The sequence below is a fragment of the Scyliorhinus torazame genome, chromosome 3 (assembly GCF_047496885.1).
Source record: "Scyliorhinus torazame isolate Kashiwa2021f chromosome 3, sScyTor2.1, whole genome shotgun sequence".
Lineage (NCBI taxonomy): Eukaryota > Metazoa > Chordata > Chondrichthyes > Carcharhiniformes > Scyliorhinidae > Scyliorhinus > Scyliorhinus torazame.
This window is the reverse complement of record NC_092709.1, coordinates 156,433,915-156,451,371: the sequence shown is the minus strand read 5'-3', so window position 1 is coordinate 156,451,371 and position 17,457 is coordinate 156,433,915. Positions and strand designations below refer to the sequence as shown.

General features: G+C 44.9%; 1 protein-coding gene across 1 annotated transcript in view; it reads right to left on the bottom strand.

The window, feature by feature from the left end:
- The window catches only part of haspin (histone H3 associated protein kinase), a 101,880-nt gene that overhangs the window by 50,409 nt on the left and 34,014 nt on the right, over window positions 1-17,457 (bottom strand). Inside the window, exons 5-8 of the mRNA XM_072496446.1 lie at window positions 16,079-16,190; window positions 15,231-15,409; window positions 11,028-11,228; window positions 4,028-4,113 (exon numbers count right to left, since the gene is read on the bottom strand). Of these exons, the coding sequence (XP_072352547.1) occupies window positions 4,028-4,113; window positions 11,028-11,228; window positions 15,231-15,409; window positions 16,079-16,190 (578 nt within the window). The remainder of the gene's footprint in view (window positions 1-4,027; window positions 4,114-11,027; window positions 11,229-15,230; window positions 15,410-16,078; window positions 16,191-17,457) is intronic.

The following is a 17,457-nucleotide window of genomic DNA, read 5'->3' as shown; positions in this document are numbered from 1 at the left end:
CTCAAGCTTCCCACTCACCTTTATGTACCTGCCTCCCGTATCAGACACGATTCTCCCTGCCTCAAATGCCACCCGTTTGTTAATCAGGATCGCAACCCCCCTGGTCTTAAGAGTCCAGCCCTGAATGGAATACCTGTCCAACCCACCCCTTCCTCAATCTGGTTGGATCTACAATGTTTAGGTGTGTCTCTTGTATCACTGCCACGTCCGCCTTCAATCCCCTCAGTTGCGCAAATATGCGAGCCCTCTTAACCGGCCCGTTTAACCCTCTGACGTTCCAAGTAATCAGCCCCCCGCCAACTAGCCATTACCCTTCTTAGGAAAACCTTCCAGCTCGCCTCCTCGAGCCCGCTCTCGGGCATCCGCCGTCCTCGACCTCCCACTTGTCCCCTAGGCCATAGAAGGCAGAGAGTAGCAATGGAGGGATGCTTTTCTCATTGGAGGGCTGTGACCAGTGGTGTTCCACAGGGATCAGTGCGGGGACCTTTGCTCTTTGTAGTATATATAAATGATTTGGAGGAAAATGTAACTGGTCTGATTAGTAAGTTTGCAGACGACACAAAGGTTGGTGGAATTGCGGATAGCGATGAGGACTGTCGGAGGATACAGCAGGATTTAGATTGTCTGGAGACTTGGGCGGAGAGATGGCAGATGGAGTTTAATCCGGACAAATGTGAGGTAATGCATTTTGGAAGGTCTAATGCAGGTAGGGAATATACAGTGAATGGTAGAACCCTCAAGAGTATTGAAAGTCAAAGAGATCTAGGAGTACAGGTCCACAGGTCATTGAAAGGGGCAACACAGGTGGAGAAGGTAGTCAAGAAGGCATACGGCATGCTTGCCTTCATTGGCCGGGGCATTGAGTATAAGAATTGGCAAGTCATGTTGCAGCTGTATAGAACCTTAGTTAGGCTACACTTGGAGTATAGTGTTCAATTCTGGTCGCCACACTACCAGAAGGATGTGGAGGCTTTAGAGAGGGTGCAGAAGAGATTTACCAGAATGTTGCCTGGTATGGAGGGCATTAGCTATGAGGAGCGGTTGAATAAACTCGGTTTGTTCTCACTGGAACGAAGGAGGTTGAGGGGAGACCTGATAGAGGTATACAAAATTATGAGGGGCATAGACAGAGTGGATAGTCAGAGGCTATTCCCCAGGGTAGAGGGGTCAATTACTAGGGGGCATAGGTTTAAGGTGAGAGGGGCAAGGTTTAGAGTAGATGTACGAGGCAAGTTTTTTACGCAGAGGGTAGTGGGTGCCTGGAACTCGCTACCGGAGGAGGTAGTGGAAGCAGGGACGATAGGGACATTTAATGGGCATCTTGACAAATATATGAATAGGATGGGAATAGAAGGATACGGACCCAGGAAGTGTAGAAGATTGTAGTTTAGTCGGGCAGCATGGTCGGCACGGGCTTGGAGGGCCGAAGGGCCTGTTCCTGTGCTGTACATTTCTTTGTTCTTTGTTCCAACAGTTCCTCCCCTGTCAGCAGAGCAGCCCCCCCACCCCCCACTAGTAACAGCACCAAAAAACCAACCTCCCATATCAAATTTTACTTCATCAGCATGTTTGCTGAGAATATTGACCTGCATGTTAAGGTGATCCAGACCCGCCCTCCTGCTCACCATCTGGAGTGTGAATTTGTTATTAAATTTGTTAATAAATGTTATTAAATTGCTAGTTGAACAATCCCCCGTGTGCCAATAGCTGCACTAGCAAACAATTTAAGATAATCAATTGAGCTCGAAACATGACTTATTTACGCTTGTTAGAAGTGATATCCATGGACCTCTGGTGGCAGCCATGGAAGAGTAGGTCGCACATTTGGTAGCTCCCGCTTGTGACGGAATTTCTGGCCCTTTTCTCCCGTTTTTCCCGGAATTTCACTGGATAAATCAGAGTGAGACAGTGAGGAGCAATCCCCCACCAGTGTATGGAGAGCTGGACTAGAAGTGGCCGTGTAAGGAGACATAGTCAAGCAAGGAAGACGCGGGTAGAGCCGGCAGCGCAGGAAAGCATGGTGGAGACGCAGGACCCTGGGGAGGTGGCACAGTGGTCGACGGTACAGCTGGTGAAGTTCTCTGAAGAGTGCCTCACCAAGCTAAAGAAAGACATGCTGGACCCGATTAAGACATCGATTGATCAGGTGGAGCGTGGTCTAGAAACCCACTAAGGGCGATTCAGAAGGTGGAGAAAAAGGTGTCCGAGCACGAGGAATATATAACTGTGCTGGAGGCCGAGGTGGGGCTGATGAAGGACCACCAGAAAAGATTAGAGGAGAAGCTAGAGGACTTGGAGAACAGGCCCAGGAGACACAATCTGAGGATCGTCGACCTCCCTGAGGGCAGTGACGGTTCGGACGTGAGGGCATATGTGGCAAGTGTGCTGGAAACGATGATGGGGGGATGGGGAGTTTACTCAACCCCTGAAAGTGGATAGAGCGCTTGCAAGGAAGCCGTGAGCGAATGAACTGCCGAGGGTGATGGTGGTACGAATGCACTGGTTCCTGGACAAGGAGCAGATTTTGCGGTGGGCCAAGCAGGCATGGAGCAGCAAGTGGGAAAACTGAGTTGCGCATCTTCCAGGACCTGGGTGCGGATCTGGCCAAAAGGCGAGCCGGATTTAATAGGGCAAAAAGAAGGGGGTGAAGTTCAGGTTGCTGTATCCAGTGCGTCTTTGGGTCACGTTTGAGGACCAGGAACTTTACTTTGAATCACCAGACGAAGTAATGAATTTTATCAAGGACAAAAGACTAGCTGGGGACTAAAGACACTGAGCCTTGGGGGAGGGCACTGTGGTGGCGAGTTGCTGAAAATCACTTTTATGCTGTTCTGAATATACAGTGCTCTATGTAACAAGGGGTTATTTTTTCTGTTTCTAAAGTTAACTTGTTCTAATGGGAGCTAGCTGGTGGGATTTCTTCTACTATTTGTTTACTGGGAACTGTGTTGCTTTGAATATGAAATGAAATGAAAATCGATTATTGTCACGAGTAGGCTTCAATGAAGTTACTGTGAAAAGCAGCTAGTCGCCACATTCCGGCGCCTGTTCGGGGAGGCTGGTACGGGAATCGAGCCGTGCTGTTGGTCAGCATTAAAATCCAGCGATTCAGCCCAGTGTGGTATGTCCAAGCCGGGGAACAATGGGGAGATAGGATGTCTGTGCCATGGGCGGGAGCTGCTAGGGTAGCTAACTCACAGAAGCACAGTGGGGGGCGAGCAGGTGCTTGTCTTTTCCCCATACTCGTATACCTCTCCCCTTGCCTTCCTCAGTTGTTCCACCACCTTTCCTGTAGATAACAGCTCAAACTCACCTGTAACCTCTGCCGCTCCTTCAGTAACCCCGCATCGGGCTTCCGAATATCTCCTATCCACCCGGAGTATATCCTCAACCAACCTATCCCTCTCTGCTCGTTCCACCTTTTCTCTACGGGCCACCAGAAGTCCATGGATATCACTTCTAACAAGCGTAAATAAGTCATGTTTCGAGCTCAATTGATTATCTTAAATTGTTTGTTAGTGCAGCTATTGGCACACGGAGGATTGTTCAACTAGCAATTTAATAACATTTATTAACAAATAAATTTAATAACAAATTCACAATCCAGATGGTGAGCAGGAGGGCGGGTCTGGATCACCTTAACATGCAGGTCAATATTCTCAGCAAACATGCTGATGAAGTAAAAGCACTGCTCGAAAAAAAACGTAGAAGCTGCACGAAGATGTTTAATCAGAATTTCTTTGGTGAAAGGAGTTTGAGTAAAAACGCACTTGAGGTAGGTACCTTTACCTGTATTGGGGGCAAGGTTTTTTATTACTAAAACTAGTGTATGTGGCTAAAATAGTATAATTACTCAAGTGACTTTTATTAAACAATACTAGTGTAGTGGGAACTTTACTCTGCATCTCTCCTGCACTATATTTAAGGGTACTGAAAAGCATTTAATCATCCAGTAATGCTTTTCATCATTTTTTTTAAAACAAGCTTGAATGTTTTTAAAGACCAATTTGAAAATATAAATACATACTTTGAAATTATTATTTCAGGAAGGATCTCTTCAAATTTTTTCTGTGGTTCGTCATTCACAGGTTTCTCTCCTTCTATAGGGATTATCTGCAAGTCAATCACAGTTGAATTATTTGGGATACAAGTGCAAGAAAACACAACTTGCAGCTCTTGGATAACAAGTGAATCTGCTGTAGAATCTTTCTCGGATCTGTTGCTACTTTAGCATGTGATAGATGACAGCATATGAGAAGCGACAGACATGTACACTTATTAAGGGTTGATCACTCAATTAAAAATGCAGAATTCAAAACAACCCGTCACTCAAATGCCATTTCAGAATCCATAGAATCCCTATAGTGCAGAAGGGGGCCATTCAGCCCATCGAGTCTGCACCTATCCCCAGAACCCCAGGCATAGATCATGGCCAATCCACCTAATTTACACACCTTTAGACTGTGGGAGGAAACCCAAGCATCTGGATGAAACCCATGCAGACACTGGGAGAATGTGCTAACTCCTCCCAGTCACCCAAGGTCGGATTCAAACCCAGGTCCCTGGCGATGTGAGGCAGCAGTGCTAACCACTGGCCACCCAATTCTTCTACTTAATACAACTATCTCCTCAGGTAAAAGTTGGCCAGATTATTGCAGTACTCGTTTTTGACATAAAATTACGTGTTTCTGCTTCCTCTTGACTATTAACCAAGTGCTGGTTCTTAAACCTTGGCCTCTACTAATCCTACTGCATCCCAAAAGATTTGTGCTTGGATTACAGACAAAGACAAGAGGAAAATTATTGATTTTTTGTACCAACTGCCCGAGGCCTGGACCCAGTGACTGGGATTTCCTCAATGAGTGCTAATTAAAGAAGACGGTATTGAGTCATGGGGGAGGGAAGAATTATTCCTCTAAAGTTGTTGATTGTAATTGGGGTACATTGAAAGTAACTTTAGGTAGCATGTTGGAGAATGTGGTAATAATTGCAGCTGATCAGAAGATAGTAGGATGGATTCGCTGGTCCCCAGCCGGATGTTTCACAGCTGCATGCCTTCGCTGGCGGTGGATTCTCTACTCCCTTTGCTTGTCAATGTGATTTCCCATTGAAGCCACTCACGCTGCCTTTAAATCCTCAGGCGGGTGTGCGCTGCTGGCGGGACAAAGAATCCCAACGGCCAAAGAATTCTAGCCAGTGTTAAAATGGAAATAACAATATAGCTTAAAAGATTAAGCTGGTGAAGGTGTTCCAGACAAACAAATGCTTTGCTAGAAATACATTAAACAAAGCATAATGGAATATAACTTTGCAATTAGAAATGTTAGCGGAAAAATAATATCTATATTAATAAAAGCGGTCAAAGGTTAAACGCAGCACATGGGGAGTGGGAAACCGGTAGGTAAAGGGTTAAATTGTCGAACCAGCCAGAAACCTTAACCCTGCACTCAGGATAATGTAATCATCTTACAGGACATTATGATAATAATGGGGAACTCACATCACGAGACTATGGCCCCAGCTGGTCTGCAAGGGATCCATTGTTCTACCCAGAGCAGGGAACACAAACCCATTAAATCCTCAAGACATCTCTACTGATCAGATTGTATTGTATGAAATTAATCGATGACATCAATGCTTATCTGTAATTGTGAACAAACTTGAAATATATGCATGAATATCCTTGTAAGTTTCAGAACAGGTTCGTGTGAGCTGGGAACAGCAGCAGCTCCTGTTTCTCCTGTGTGCACACAGCCATTTTTTCAAATAAACAAAGTTTTGCCAACACCACGCAGTCTGAGCATTTCTTCCCTCCAACAGTGGGAATATGGGCATTATTGGCATTACATGTTTCCATGTGCTTGCACATAGTCTTCAAATGCAGTTCTAATTGTATAAGCAACTAAAACAGCCACTTCACACAAGGTATTGTCTCTCAAATGTCAATCAAATGAATAAGCAGTTAATCCATGTCCCAGATTTTGCTGTCAAGGGGGGGGATCAACAATGCTTGGCACGGTGTTCAAACAAAAGCTGCCACCAAAGATCTAGCAATCTCTATAGCATGGGCTTCCCCATTCCTAACATTAGTTTGAAGCTGGTGCCAAGTCAAGAGCATCTCCAAGCATTTAGCTTTATCAAGTAGTGCAAGCAGCCAAAGTATCCCCCTTAAAAACTTTTTTTTTTTTTTAAAAGACATGGAATTATCAAAAATGAGGCATTTGACATTGTACAAATATAAAATTTGTTTTTCAGTATCAGTTTGAGCAGCAGCAATTATACAATTAGCACACATGATTGCATTTTGTGGGAACTTCAACACAGAGAATCACTGAACCACTTACAGCAGTTAGTGGTTTTCAGAGTTTAACAATGCATGTGCAGACCCCCAAAGTTGCTGCCAGACTTTAGAAGAGTAATGATGGCAAATATTAATAGTTTCGCCGTCATTACTACTGCTACATCCGGGTCTAAATTTTTTTATCACACTGGTTGGCTGGGGCTTTGCAAGAACTCTCTTGTTCGAATAAAATTATGATATCTCAAACATCAACCCAAGTCATCAGAAAAGTTTAAATGATCAGTTTAATGTCTCAACCAACGGAAGGCAGCTTCTACAATGCAGCACTCTTTCAGTATTCCACTGAAGAAACAGCTCAGGTGGTGTGCTTAAATACAGCTTGAATGTGGATTGAAGCCTTAACCTTCTAATTCAAATGATGAGACTGCTTTCAAATAAAATGATCTGACAGTAGATGAGCATTCCATAGATACCATGCAGGATGTACAAACATGTAAAAATAGATGGAGGAATGCAATTGGTTACAAAAGGCATCAAGAAAATGGATTGAATAGTTGCAGGAGACCTAACTGAAGCAAATAATAATTAATGATTGACATTGAGCACAGGTTCAAGCAAACAGCTAGGTAAGGCTACTAAGAGAGGCTACAAGGTATTATGATACAGTAATTACAGGAGGCCGTCAGTACCCAAAGGTGACCAAACTAGGCAGGAAAAAAGCCCACAGAATTTGAGAGGCAATCAGTGCCTTCTACTTATTGCAACAAATAGTGTGCGACAGTAAACAGATTATTTTAAACTTCATCCATGCAAAAAGAAACTTCATCTGCCTGGAAAGCATTTCAGAAATCCAGGTGCAAGTGCCAAATCTTCAACACGAGCTCCCAATCAGCAAAGTTCCTCCTCAGGAACACAGTCAGGAAACAACCCCTTAAATTCATTCTCAATGTAGTATTCAGTAGTATGTTAAAACTGATTGGGATCCTAGAAGAAAGAGAATATTGAACTTTTAAATCTTGCATTATATTAAAGACTAGAGTCAAAGGGAATACGTAGCAAAAGATAAAGTGAGAAATTATTTGTAGCAGATAAAATGCTTGGCAGCATTATATAAGATAGGAGGAGTGAATTCAGAAGGAGATTCCTAAATTAGTTAACAATGGGTAGAGGAGGGCAGCACGGTGGCGCAGTGGGTTAGCCCTGCTGCCTCACGGCGACGAGGTCCCAGGTTCGATCCTGGCTCTGGGTCACTGTCTGTGTGGAGTTTGCACATTCTCCCCGTGTTTGCGTGGGTTTCGCCCCCACAATCCAAAGATGTGCAAGGTAGGTGGATTGAACACGCTAAATTGCCCCTTAATTGGAATAAAGTGAATTGGGTACACTACAATTTAGGGGGAAAAATTTTAAAAAAAAGAATGGGCAGAGGATAACAATAACTTACAGAAGATATGAGAAAGTGTACATTAAGCTTTTAAAGAAGATTGAGGCTCCTCAAATCATCAGGTTAGCTGACAGAAATGAAACTGCCTTGGGAAAAAAGTGGTGACTGGTGAAGTCCCAGATGATCATTTCGGGCCCTCCTGTTGATTACACTGTTCATTAATAATTCTTAACACATGTAACAGCAGCAAAATACAAAATACACACTCCATACAATCACAGTCCACGGTTTGTACAATTTCCCCTCTTTTTTAACCCCCTCCCCACCCGTGACAAACAATTCCTTAAGTAGCGTTATAAACAACTCCCACCGCAACCTGAAGCCCTCGGCTGACCCCCTCAACTTGAACTTAATCTTCTCCAATCGGAGAAGTTGTACAAATCCCCCAGCCAAGATGTACTGGAGTCACAAAGGAGTACTCCCAGCCTTTGAATGTGACCCAAAGTCTCGCCGGGTACAGCACCCCAAAACGAATCTTCCATCGATACAACACAGCCTTGGCCCTGTTGAATACCGCGTGTCTCTTCGCCAGCTCCGCAACAATTTTCTGATAGATCCAGACACGATTCCCCTCCTATTCGCTGTCTCGCTTCGCCCTGGCCCACTTCAGAATCTTCTCCTTCTCCACAAACTTGTGCAACTGCACAATCACCACCCGCGGTGGCTCCCCCGCTCTCAGCTTCTGTCTCAAGGACCTGAGGGTCCGATCCACCTTGTCCAATACCTTCTGCTCCACCAGCTCGGCCAGCATCCTCGACACGTACTTTGTGGCGCTCGTTCCTTCCACACCCTTTGGCAGACCCACAATTTGCAAGTTCTGCCGCCTGGACCTGTTCTCCAGCTCCTCCACCTTCATCCGCAGCGACTTGCATAGATCCCCCAGGATTCCCACCTCCGCCTCCAAGGACACAATCCGATCGCTCTGGCGGGCAACACATTCTCCACCTCACATTTTGTTGCCTCTTGCACAGTTAGCCATTCTCCACGCGATCCAACGACCCCTGCAGAGGTGCCACTGCCCCTCAATCGCCTTCAGCCAGTCATCGTGCATCTCCTTCCTTCGCTGGCGAAATTCCTCCTTGACAAAGCTATCAACTGCTCCATCTGAGTCTTGCCCAACGATGGGGATTCTTTCCCCCTCAGCCATTCTCAAAATTGTTGCTGCACCACAGGTCCCCTCTAATTCCTTAGCCAGGTCTTTATAGCCTTGGAGGACCGAAGGGCCTGTTCCTGTGCTGTATTTTCTTTGTTCTCTTGGTTCTTTGTATTTTCAGTGCTCCCGCTTTTGATTCAGGCAGTGCTGTGCTTTTCTTTGGGTAGGTTATTGTTATATAAACTGCGGGCAGGTTAAACAAGTAGAGATGTCGGTCAGCATGAAAAGTTGTCAGCGGGACAGCACGGTGGTGCAGTGGTTAGCACTGCTGCCTCACAGCGCCGAGGTCCCAAGTTCGATCCCGGCTCTGGGTCACTGTCCGTGTGGAGTTTGCACATTCACCCCGCGTTTGCATCGGTTTCACCCCCACAAACCAAAGATGTGCAGGGTAGGTGGATTGGCCACGATCAATTGCCCCTTAAATCGGAAAAAATAAATTAGGTGCTCTAAATTTTTTTTTTTTTTTTTTTTTAAATGAAAAGTTGTTAGTAATGCCATTTTTGACCTTAACAGATAGGTATACGGCCACTTTCTGACCCTGACAATATTCTGGCAAAAGTACTGAAGAATTATTCTCTAGAACTTGCCGCACCCCGAGCCAAGCTGTCCCAGTACAACTACAACACTGGTACCTACCTGGAAATGTGGAAAATTGTCCAGGTGTGTCCTGTACACAAGAAACAGGACAAATGCAACACAGCCAATTACCGCCCTATCCGTCTATGTTCAGTTTCGGTTCCGCCAGGGTCACTCAGCTCCTGACCTCAGCCTTGGTTCAAACATGGACAAAAGAGCTGAATGCCAGAGGCGAGATGAGAGCAACTGTCCTCGACATCAAGGCAGCATTTGACGGAGTATGGCATCAATGTGCCTTAGCCAAAATGGAATCAATGGGAATCTCCGCTGGTTGGAGTCATACCTGGCACAAAGGAAGGTGGTTGTGGTGGTTGGAGGTTAATTATCTCAGCTCCAGGGCATTACTGCAGTTGTTCCTCTGGATAGTGTCCGAGGCCCAACCATCTTCAGCTACTTCATCAATAATCTCCCTTCCATCATAAAGTCAGAAGTGGGGATGTTTGTGGATGGCATCACAATGTTCAGCACCATTCGCGACTCCTCAGATAATGAAGCAGTCCATGTCTAAATGCAGCAAGAACTGGACAATATCCAGCCTTGGGCTGACAAGCTACATTCATGCCACAAGTGCCAGGCAATGACCATCTCTGACAAGAGAGGATCTACCCATTGCCCCTTGACATTCAATGGCACTACCATTGCTGAATCCCCCACAATCAACATCCTGGGGGTTACCATTGATCAGAAACTGAACTGAACAAACCATATTAATACTGTGGTTACCAGGCAGGTCAAAGGCCAGGAAGCCTACGATGAGTAACTCACCTCCCTACCCCCCAAAGCCTGTTCCCCATCTACAAGGCACAAGTCAGGAGTGTAATGGAATACTCTCCACTTGCCTGGATGAGTGCAGCTCCAACAACATGCAAGAAGCTCAACACCATCCAGGACAAAGCAGCCTGCTATATTGCTCCTCTTTCCACAAACATTCAAACAAACCCTCCACAACTGACCAACAGTGGCAGCCGTGTGTACCATCTACAAGATGCACTGCAGTAACTCACCAAGGTTCTTTAGACAGCATCTTCCAAACCCATGACCACTACCATCTAGAAGGACAAGAGCAGCAGATACCTGGGAACCCCAGCATCTGGAGGTTCCCCTCCAAGTCACTCACCACCCTGACTTGGAAATATATCGCCGTTCCTTCACTGTCTCTGGGGCAAATTCCTGGAACCCCCTCCCTAACAGCACAGTGGGTGTACCTACACCTCATGGACTGCAGCTGTTAAGAAGGCAGCTCACCACCATCTTCTGACGGGCAACTAGGGATGGGCAATAAATGCTGGTTAAACCAACAACTCCCACATCCCATAAATGGATAAAAAATATTATATTTTAAAAATATTTGGAAAAGGGAAATGTAAAAGGATTTTACGAAAGGGCATGAGAATAGAACTAAATGAACCAGTACAAGTATAACAGGCCATATGGCCTTTCTTGTGTTGCAAAATGCAAGTTCAAATTCTCTACAATATTATCTCTTGGCGAATTACCTTAAAGACCACATATTGTCCATCATCATTTGTCGTCTGAAATACTTCCCCAAAAACTCCTTCTCCAATTTTCACACACTTCTTGAGTTTGGCTAATGGTATACATTCTTTAAAGGAAATGGGACCATTCTGACCACATTCATTGTACACTTTCTCTTCATCTGTAAGGAACACTGGCTGCAGGATTGACGACAATTTTTTCTAAAAGATAATTAAAATAAGAAATAATTAGTATAATAATAATAAATAAACTGTTTACGTATTTGTTTCACATGTATAATTAATTAAATGTCCTAATGCTCTGAAACTCTAAACACACTCAATTTGGAACTTTACAAGTATTAATAGAACTGAAAGAAAATATTAAATAATTTAATGTGAATCATCAAAAATGCTCAGGACCATATTTATTTATTTTAAAAAATGTTTTTATTCTCCCTTTTCACATTTTCATCCAAATTTACACCCACCAACAATCAACGGTAACAAATACAATGTCAATTCCCTGACCAACAATTCCTCCCTCCCGCCAACCCCCAACATTTTAAATACAAACATCGAAGAAAAGGATTCAGGTGTGCACCATCCACCCATACATAGCCACGAACAGCATACACAGTCCCAACTCTTCTTCCACTTTGCCTTAATCCCCTCCAGCGGTTCCTTCTCTTCTCCCAGAATCGGCCCATAAATCACCGACACCACCCCGTTCTCTATTCCCCCTGCTGTCAGCACCTCCTCCAGTAGTGTGCAGGCCGGTGCCACCGGAAAGCTCTGTATCTCCTTCTTAACGAAATCTCAGACCTGCATATACCTAAACATCTCCCACTGCCCCAACGCATATTTCACCCCAAGCTCCTTCAATTCCACAAACCGGCCCCCCCCCCCCCCCAAAATCCTTTAATGGTCTGACTCCCTTCTCCTCCCATCTCCGAAAACTCCTATCCCACTTCCCTGGCTCAAATCTGTGATTCTCCCGAATCGGCATTTCCCTTGACCTCGCCCCCAGCCTAAAGTACTGGGGCAACTGCCTCCAGATTTTCAACGTCGCTACTACTACCGGACTCCCTGAGTATTTCCTCAGGGCCATCGGGAGTGGCACTGTTGCCAACGCCCTCAGCCCCGACCCCCGACACAGACTCTCCTCCATTCTAACCCATTGGGAGTCCCCCCCTCTCTAATCCAGCTCCTCACCTTCTCTGCATTCGCCGCCCAGTAATAATATAGTAAATTAGGAAGACCCAACCCCCCTGACTGCCGTCCCCTCTGCAACAGCACGTTCCTAATCCTAGCCACCTTCCTCCCCCCCAATATAAACGAGGTAATCATCTTTTAGGCCTCCTTGAAAAATGCCATTGGCAGGAAGATTGGCAGACACTGAAAAATAAACAGGAATCGCGGCAACACATTCATTTTAATTGTCTGTACCCGACCTGCCAGCGACAGAGGAAGACCATCCCACCTTGCCAGATCCGCTTTCACCCTCCCCACCAGACTAGGAAAGTTATACCTACAGAGCGCACCCAATCCGGTGCCCCTGCCCCCTCCAGATATCTAAAGTGAGTTCCCTCCCTACGGAATGGTAGCCCCCCCCTGTCCCCCCTCCGGACTATTTCTTTCCACACCTCCGAACTCCTCCACGCCGTGGCCAATGGCTCAATCGCGAACAACAGGGGTGACATAGGGCATCCCTGCCTGGTCCCACGATGCAGGGCAAAATATCCCAAATTCATGTTATTCGTGCGGACACTCACTCTCGGCTCCCTGTACAGCAGCCTTACCGAATCTACAAATCATGGCCCAATCCCAAATCGCTGCAGAACCGCCTTCAAATACCCACACTCTACTCGGTCAAACGCCTTCTCGGCGTTCAATGCCACAACCATCTCAGTCTCCCTTTCCTCCGCCAGCGCCATAACCACGTTCAATACCCTCCGAATGTTCAAAAAGAGCTGCCTCCCCTTCACAAACCCTGTCTGATCAAACCCCGTCTGTTCTTTCCCTATCAGCTTCGGGAGGCAGTCCTCCAACCTACCCGCCAATACCTTCGCCAACACCTTTGCGTCCACATCCAAAGTGATAATAATAATAGCTTATTGTCACAAGTAGGCTTCAAGGAAGTTACTGTGAAAAGCCCCTAGTCGCTACAATCCGGCGCCTGTTCGGGGAGGCCAGTACAGGAATTGAACCCGCACTGCTGGCCTTGTTCTGTATTACAAGCTAGCTGTTTAGCCCACTGTGCTATGGGCCTATATGACCCACATTCTGTTGGATCCTTATCCTTCTTGAGCAACAGCGAGATCTATGCCTACACCAAAGTCTGTGGCAAAACCACCTTCCCCATCACCTCCTCAAACATCCCACCATCAGCGGCACCAACTGATCTTTAAATTTCTTGCAATACTCCACCGGAAACCCATCTAGCCCTGCTACCTTCCCCAACTGCATCCTCCGAATCGCATCTTTTATCTCCTGTCCCCGCTCCAATATGGCCCTATCCCCCTCTCCAACCTTGGATATTCCAAACCATCTAGGAATTCCTGCATCTCCCGATCCTCCGACCTACACAATCTCTCGTAAAACTCCTTAAACACCCTATTAATCTGACCTGGAGCCACCACCCTGCCCTATCCTGCACCTGAACAATTTCCCTTGCCGCTGCCTCCCTCCAAGTTGACTTACCAGCATTCTCTCCATACTCGCAGACCGCTCCCCTCGCCCGCCTCAATTGGCGCACCACCTTCCTTGTACACAGCTGTTCAAAACTCGCCTGCAACTCCTTCCTCTTTTCCAACAGTGTTGGATCTGATTCCTCTGCATACCTCTTATCCACTTCCAACATCCTTTGCCTTAAATGACATCATCTCCCCCTTCACCACTGCCTTCAAAGATTCCCATACCACCGCCCGAGAGACTTCACCAGTACAATTAAACGGCACATATTCCTCAATCATTTTCCAATCTTATCACAAAACCCTCGGTACCCCAATAGCCCCACATCCAATCTCCACCCCCACCTCTGCACTATTCCCTTCTCCAACACCATATCAACCCACTGTGGCACATGTCCGATATCGCAATTGCCGAATATTCCGACCCCTGCTCTGGATCATATTAAACTGCAGTAACTTCGAAATGTAAAATAATATCTGAAGTTAACGGATGTAATTTTCCTACTCCATGTACATGAGTCTAAATGAAAAAATGAAATGAATACATAATTACTGTATGGAATTTTGGAAATATATACTCAACAATATTTTTATGCAGCATCATTTTGTAAAAAAATTGATTTCTACTTCAAGCATTGAACTATTGTGGTGCGAGTAAAATTCATAGAATTTACAGTGCAGGAGGAGGCCACTCGGCCTATCGAGTCTGCACCGGCCCCTGGAAACATCACCCTACCCAAGCTCACAGCTCCAGCCCATCCCCGAAACCCAGTACCCCCATCTAACCTTTACAGACACTAAGGGCAATTCAGCATGACCAATCCACCTAACCTGCACATCTTTGGACTGTGGAAGGACACCGGGGCACCCAGAGGAAACCCACGCATACATGGGGAGAATGTGCAGATTCTGCACAGACAGTGACCCAAGCCGGGGATCGAACCTGGGACCCTGCAGTTGTGAAGCAACTGTGCTAACAACTGTGCTACCCATGCTGACCATAGAATGATCTATAGATAACATTATTTTGGTCAACATGATCAACTTATTCAATCTGTTACTCTCTTTTCCCTATTCCAAAAAACATCTGGCATGTCTGAATCCTGTTCCAACAATCACTTATTATGTAAATATCTGAAAAATAGATCAATTATATCGTCAATAATGATAAACAGGTCAGATCCAAAAGAGAACATTTTGTTTAATTAACTTGTGTTTTTCTCCACTGTTATGCAGTTAAGAAGGATGCACTCATCTTGGATACTTTATACCATTTTACTGCTCCAGAACATTCTTTGCCTGTCATAAACATTAAAGTCTGTTCTTCTTAAAATGTTGGAATATAAAATTAAAATAGTTAGGTCATATTATGACTGCACAAGTGATTTATAGCTCACTTGAGTGGACAAAATAATCAGTTTCATTGCAACGCTAGCAAGTTGAAAAATACGATTAAATGAAATGTTTATGCCAGGTTTTAACTTGTTGCAAAATTATGTAACAAGATATAATTTCATGCCAATATACCTACCGCAAAGGAACCTCGCAAACTTCTTATTCTGCTGCTAGTTGGAGTTGGAGATAAATTTGCCATTGAAGCCAACTTCTTCAGGCTTTGATCATTACAACTTTCTTTTCTTAAAAGGTATGATGTTTCGAGAGTATCTTCATCTGGCATGCTGCAATCAGATTTGAAAGGCGTAATGACAACTGGAAAGAAAGAGACAAATTTGCAAATTAACATTACATATGCTGATGCTTCATGGCGAAGTTTACTTTATCTTCCAATGCAAGTCTTAAACCTTGATTGGACATTTGATCTCAGTTCTGTATAAAGTAATGGTCAGCACTACAGTTTCAGTGCAAGAGTTGAAAAATACTGCAGCCAAACTAAAAGTGTTGCTACAGTGAACAATCAGCTGACACATGTGGAGTTAAAATAAATGCAGGCTTTTTTCACAGAAATTTTGGAATGCTTGTGAATTCAATTCATTGCATTGAGTTAAAACAATATTTCAACATTGGAGAAAAATAAAAGAAAAAGTCTCAGCTCAACATTTCATAATACAACACTGCTGGGAGGTACAACTGTTCCATATCCACATACACCAAAGGCTTTATTAAAATAGAACTCATATCACTTCTTTGGAGGCTCCACCTCCAAATAACAGTCCGTAGTTCCACCAAATGAAGGGAAACCATAGGAGAACAGCAACAAGGAATACAGTGAGCTGTATAAAATTCCAGGTGAGGTCGTCACAGGTCACACATAACCTACTTGGCTATATTTTCAATAAAATATTTAGTCTGGTTTGTTTTTAATGCACTGTTATTACAAAATTTGAATAATTTATAGCATACCCAAACTCAAGCAGTTACCTTTATTTCTTTTATGAATTGAATGAGCTGCTTTGAACCTTGACCAATTACGTGAGCCCAAGGGGGTGGAAACTGATGAAGAATTCATAAATGTTGACTGCAGGGTTTTTATCTAGATGATACAAAAGAAAATCAGTTATATTGCAGACTTGGTGTAAAGACGAGGCAACATATGTTTGCATCAGCTCACACACTGCAATTCAATAGATCATACTGTCGCACATTTAAAAAAAATCTACTTCCCTACTACATTTGTGTGTACACAAAACAATCAATGATACCCCCACAATCCCTCATGTCCACTGCTTTCAAACAACTGTTTGCAGATAATAAACAAAATTCTTTAACATCCTTCCACCCTTCCCGATATAGTGACATCATGAATTAAGGTTGTTCGAGGCTGAGTAGGTTCTTTGGGGTGGAGGACAGATGTGGGAGGTGCTCAGGAAGCCCGGCGAATCACGCCCATATGTTCTGGTCGTGCCTGGCACTGGATGGGTTCTGGAGGGGTGTCGCAAGGACTATGTCTAAGGTGGTGAAAGTCCAGGTCAAGCCAAGTTGGGGGCTGGCACTATTTGGGGTGGCGGACGAGCCGGGAGTGCAGGAGGCGAAAGAGGCATGTATCCTGGCCTTTGCGTCCCTGGTAGCCCGGCGGAGGATCTTGCTATTATGGAAAGACATGAAGCCCCCCGCAGTGTGGAAGTCTGGATAAATGACATGGCAGGGTTCATCAAGCTGGAGAGGATAAAGTTTGCCTTGAGAGGGTCTGCGCAGGGGTTCTTCAGGCGGTGGCAACCGTTCCTAGACTATCTCGTGGAGCACTAGATGGAGGTCGGTCAGCAGCAGCAGCAATCCAGGGAGGGAGGGTGGGGGGGGGGGTCTCTCTTTCGGGGAGGGGGGGGGGGGTATATGGGTGGGCGGGGAAGGGGGTTTTCCTAGGGACACTTGAAAAAGGAAAAACATAAACATATGGGAAAGTCAATATGTGCGAGAGGAACCCACTGTACAAGTTCTGTATTACGCTGGATTGATATGTTTATGTTTTGTTCTGTTCCTTCTCTTTTCTTTTTTGTTACGGGGGGAAAATAAAAGAATTAAGGTTGTTGATAGCTCTCGGTATTCACAATGCCACTAGAAGAACACACACCCAATCACTGCATTAAAGGTTTCCCTTAAAATTTGTAAACAAGTGCTAATCTAGGAATTCTGAAATGTGGAGATGTCATAGCACCCAGACATTTCAAATCTTATTTAATCCAGGAATTAAATTAAGGCCATGCAAATTTACACTCTTTCAATCGGTTGTGCCAAATGTATCAATTTTACAATCTGCATATTGGAGGAAAGTCCTAGCACCTTCAGTCAAACAAAGCAACAAC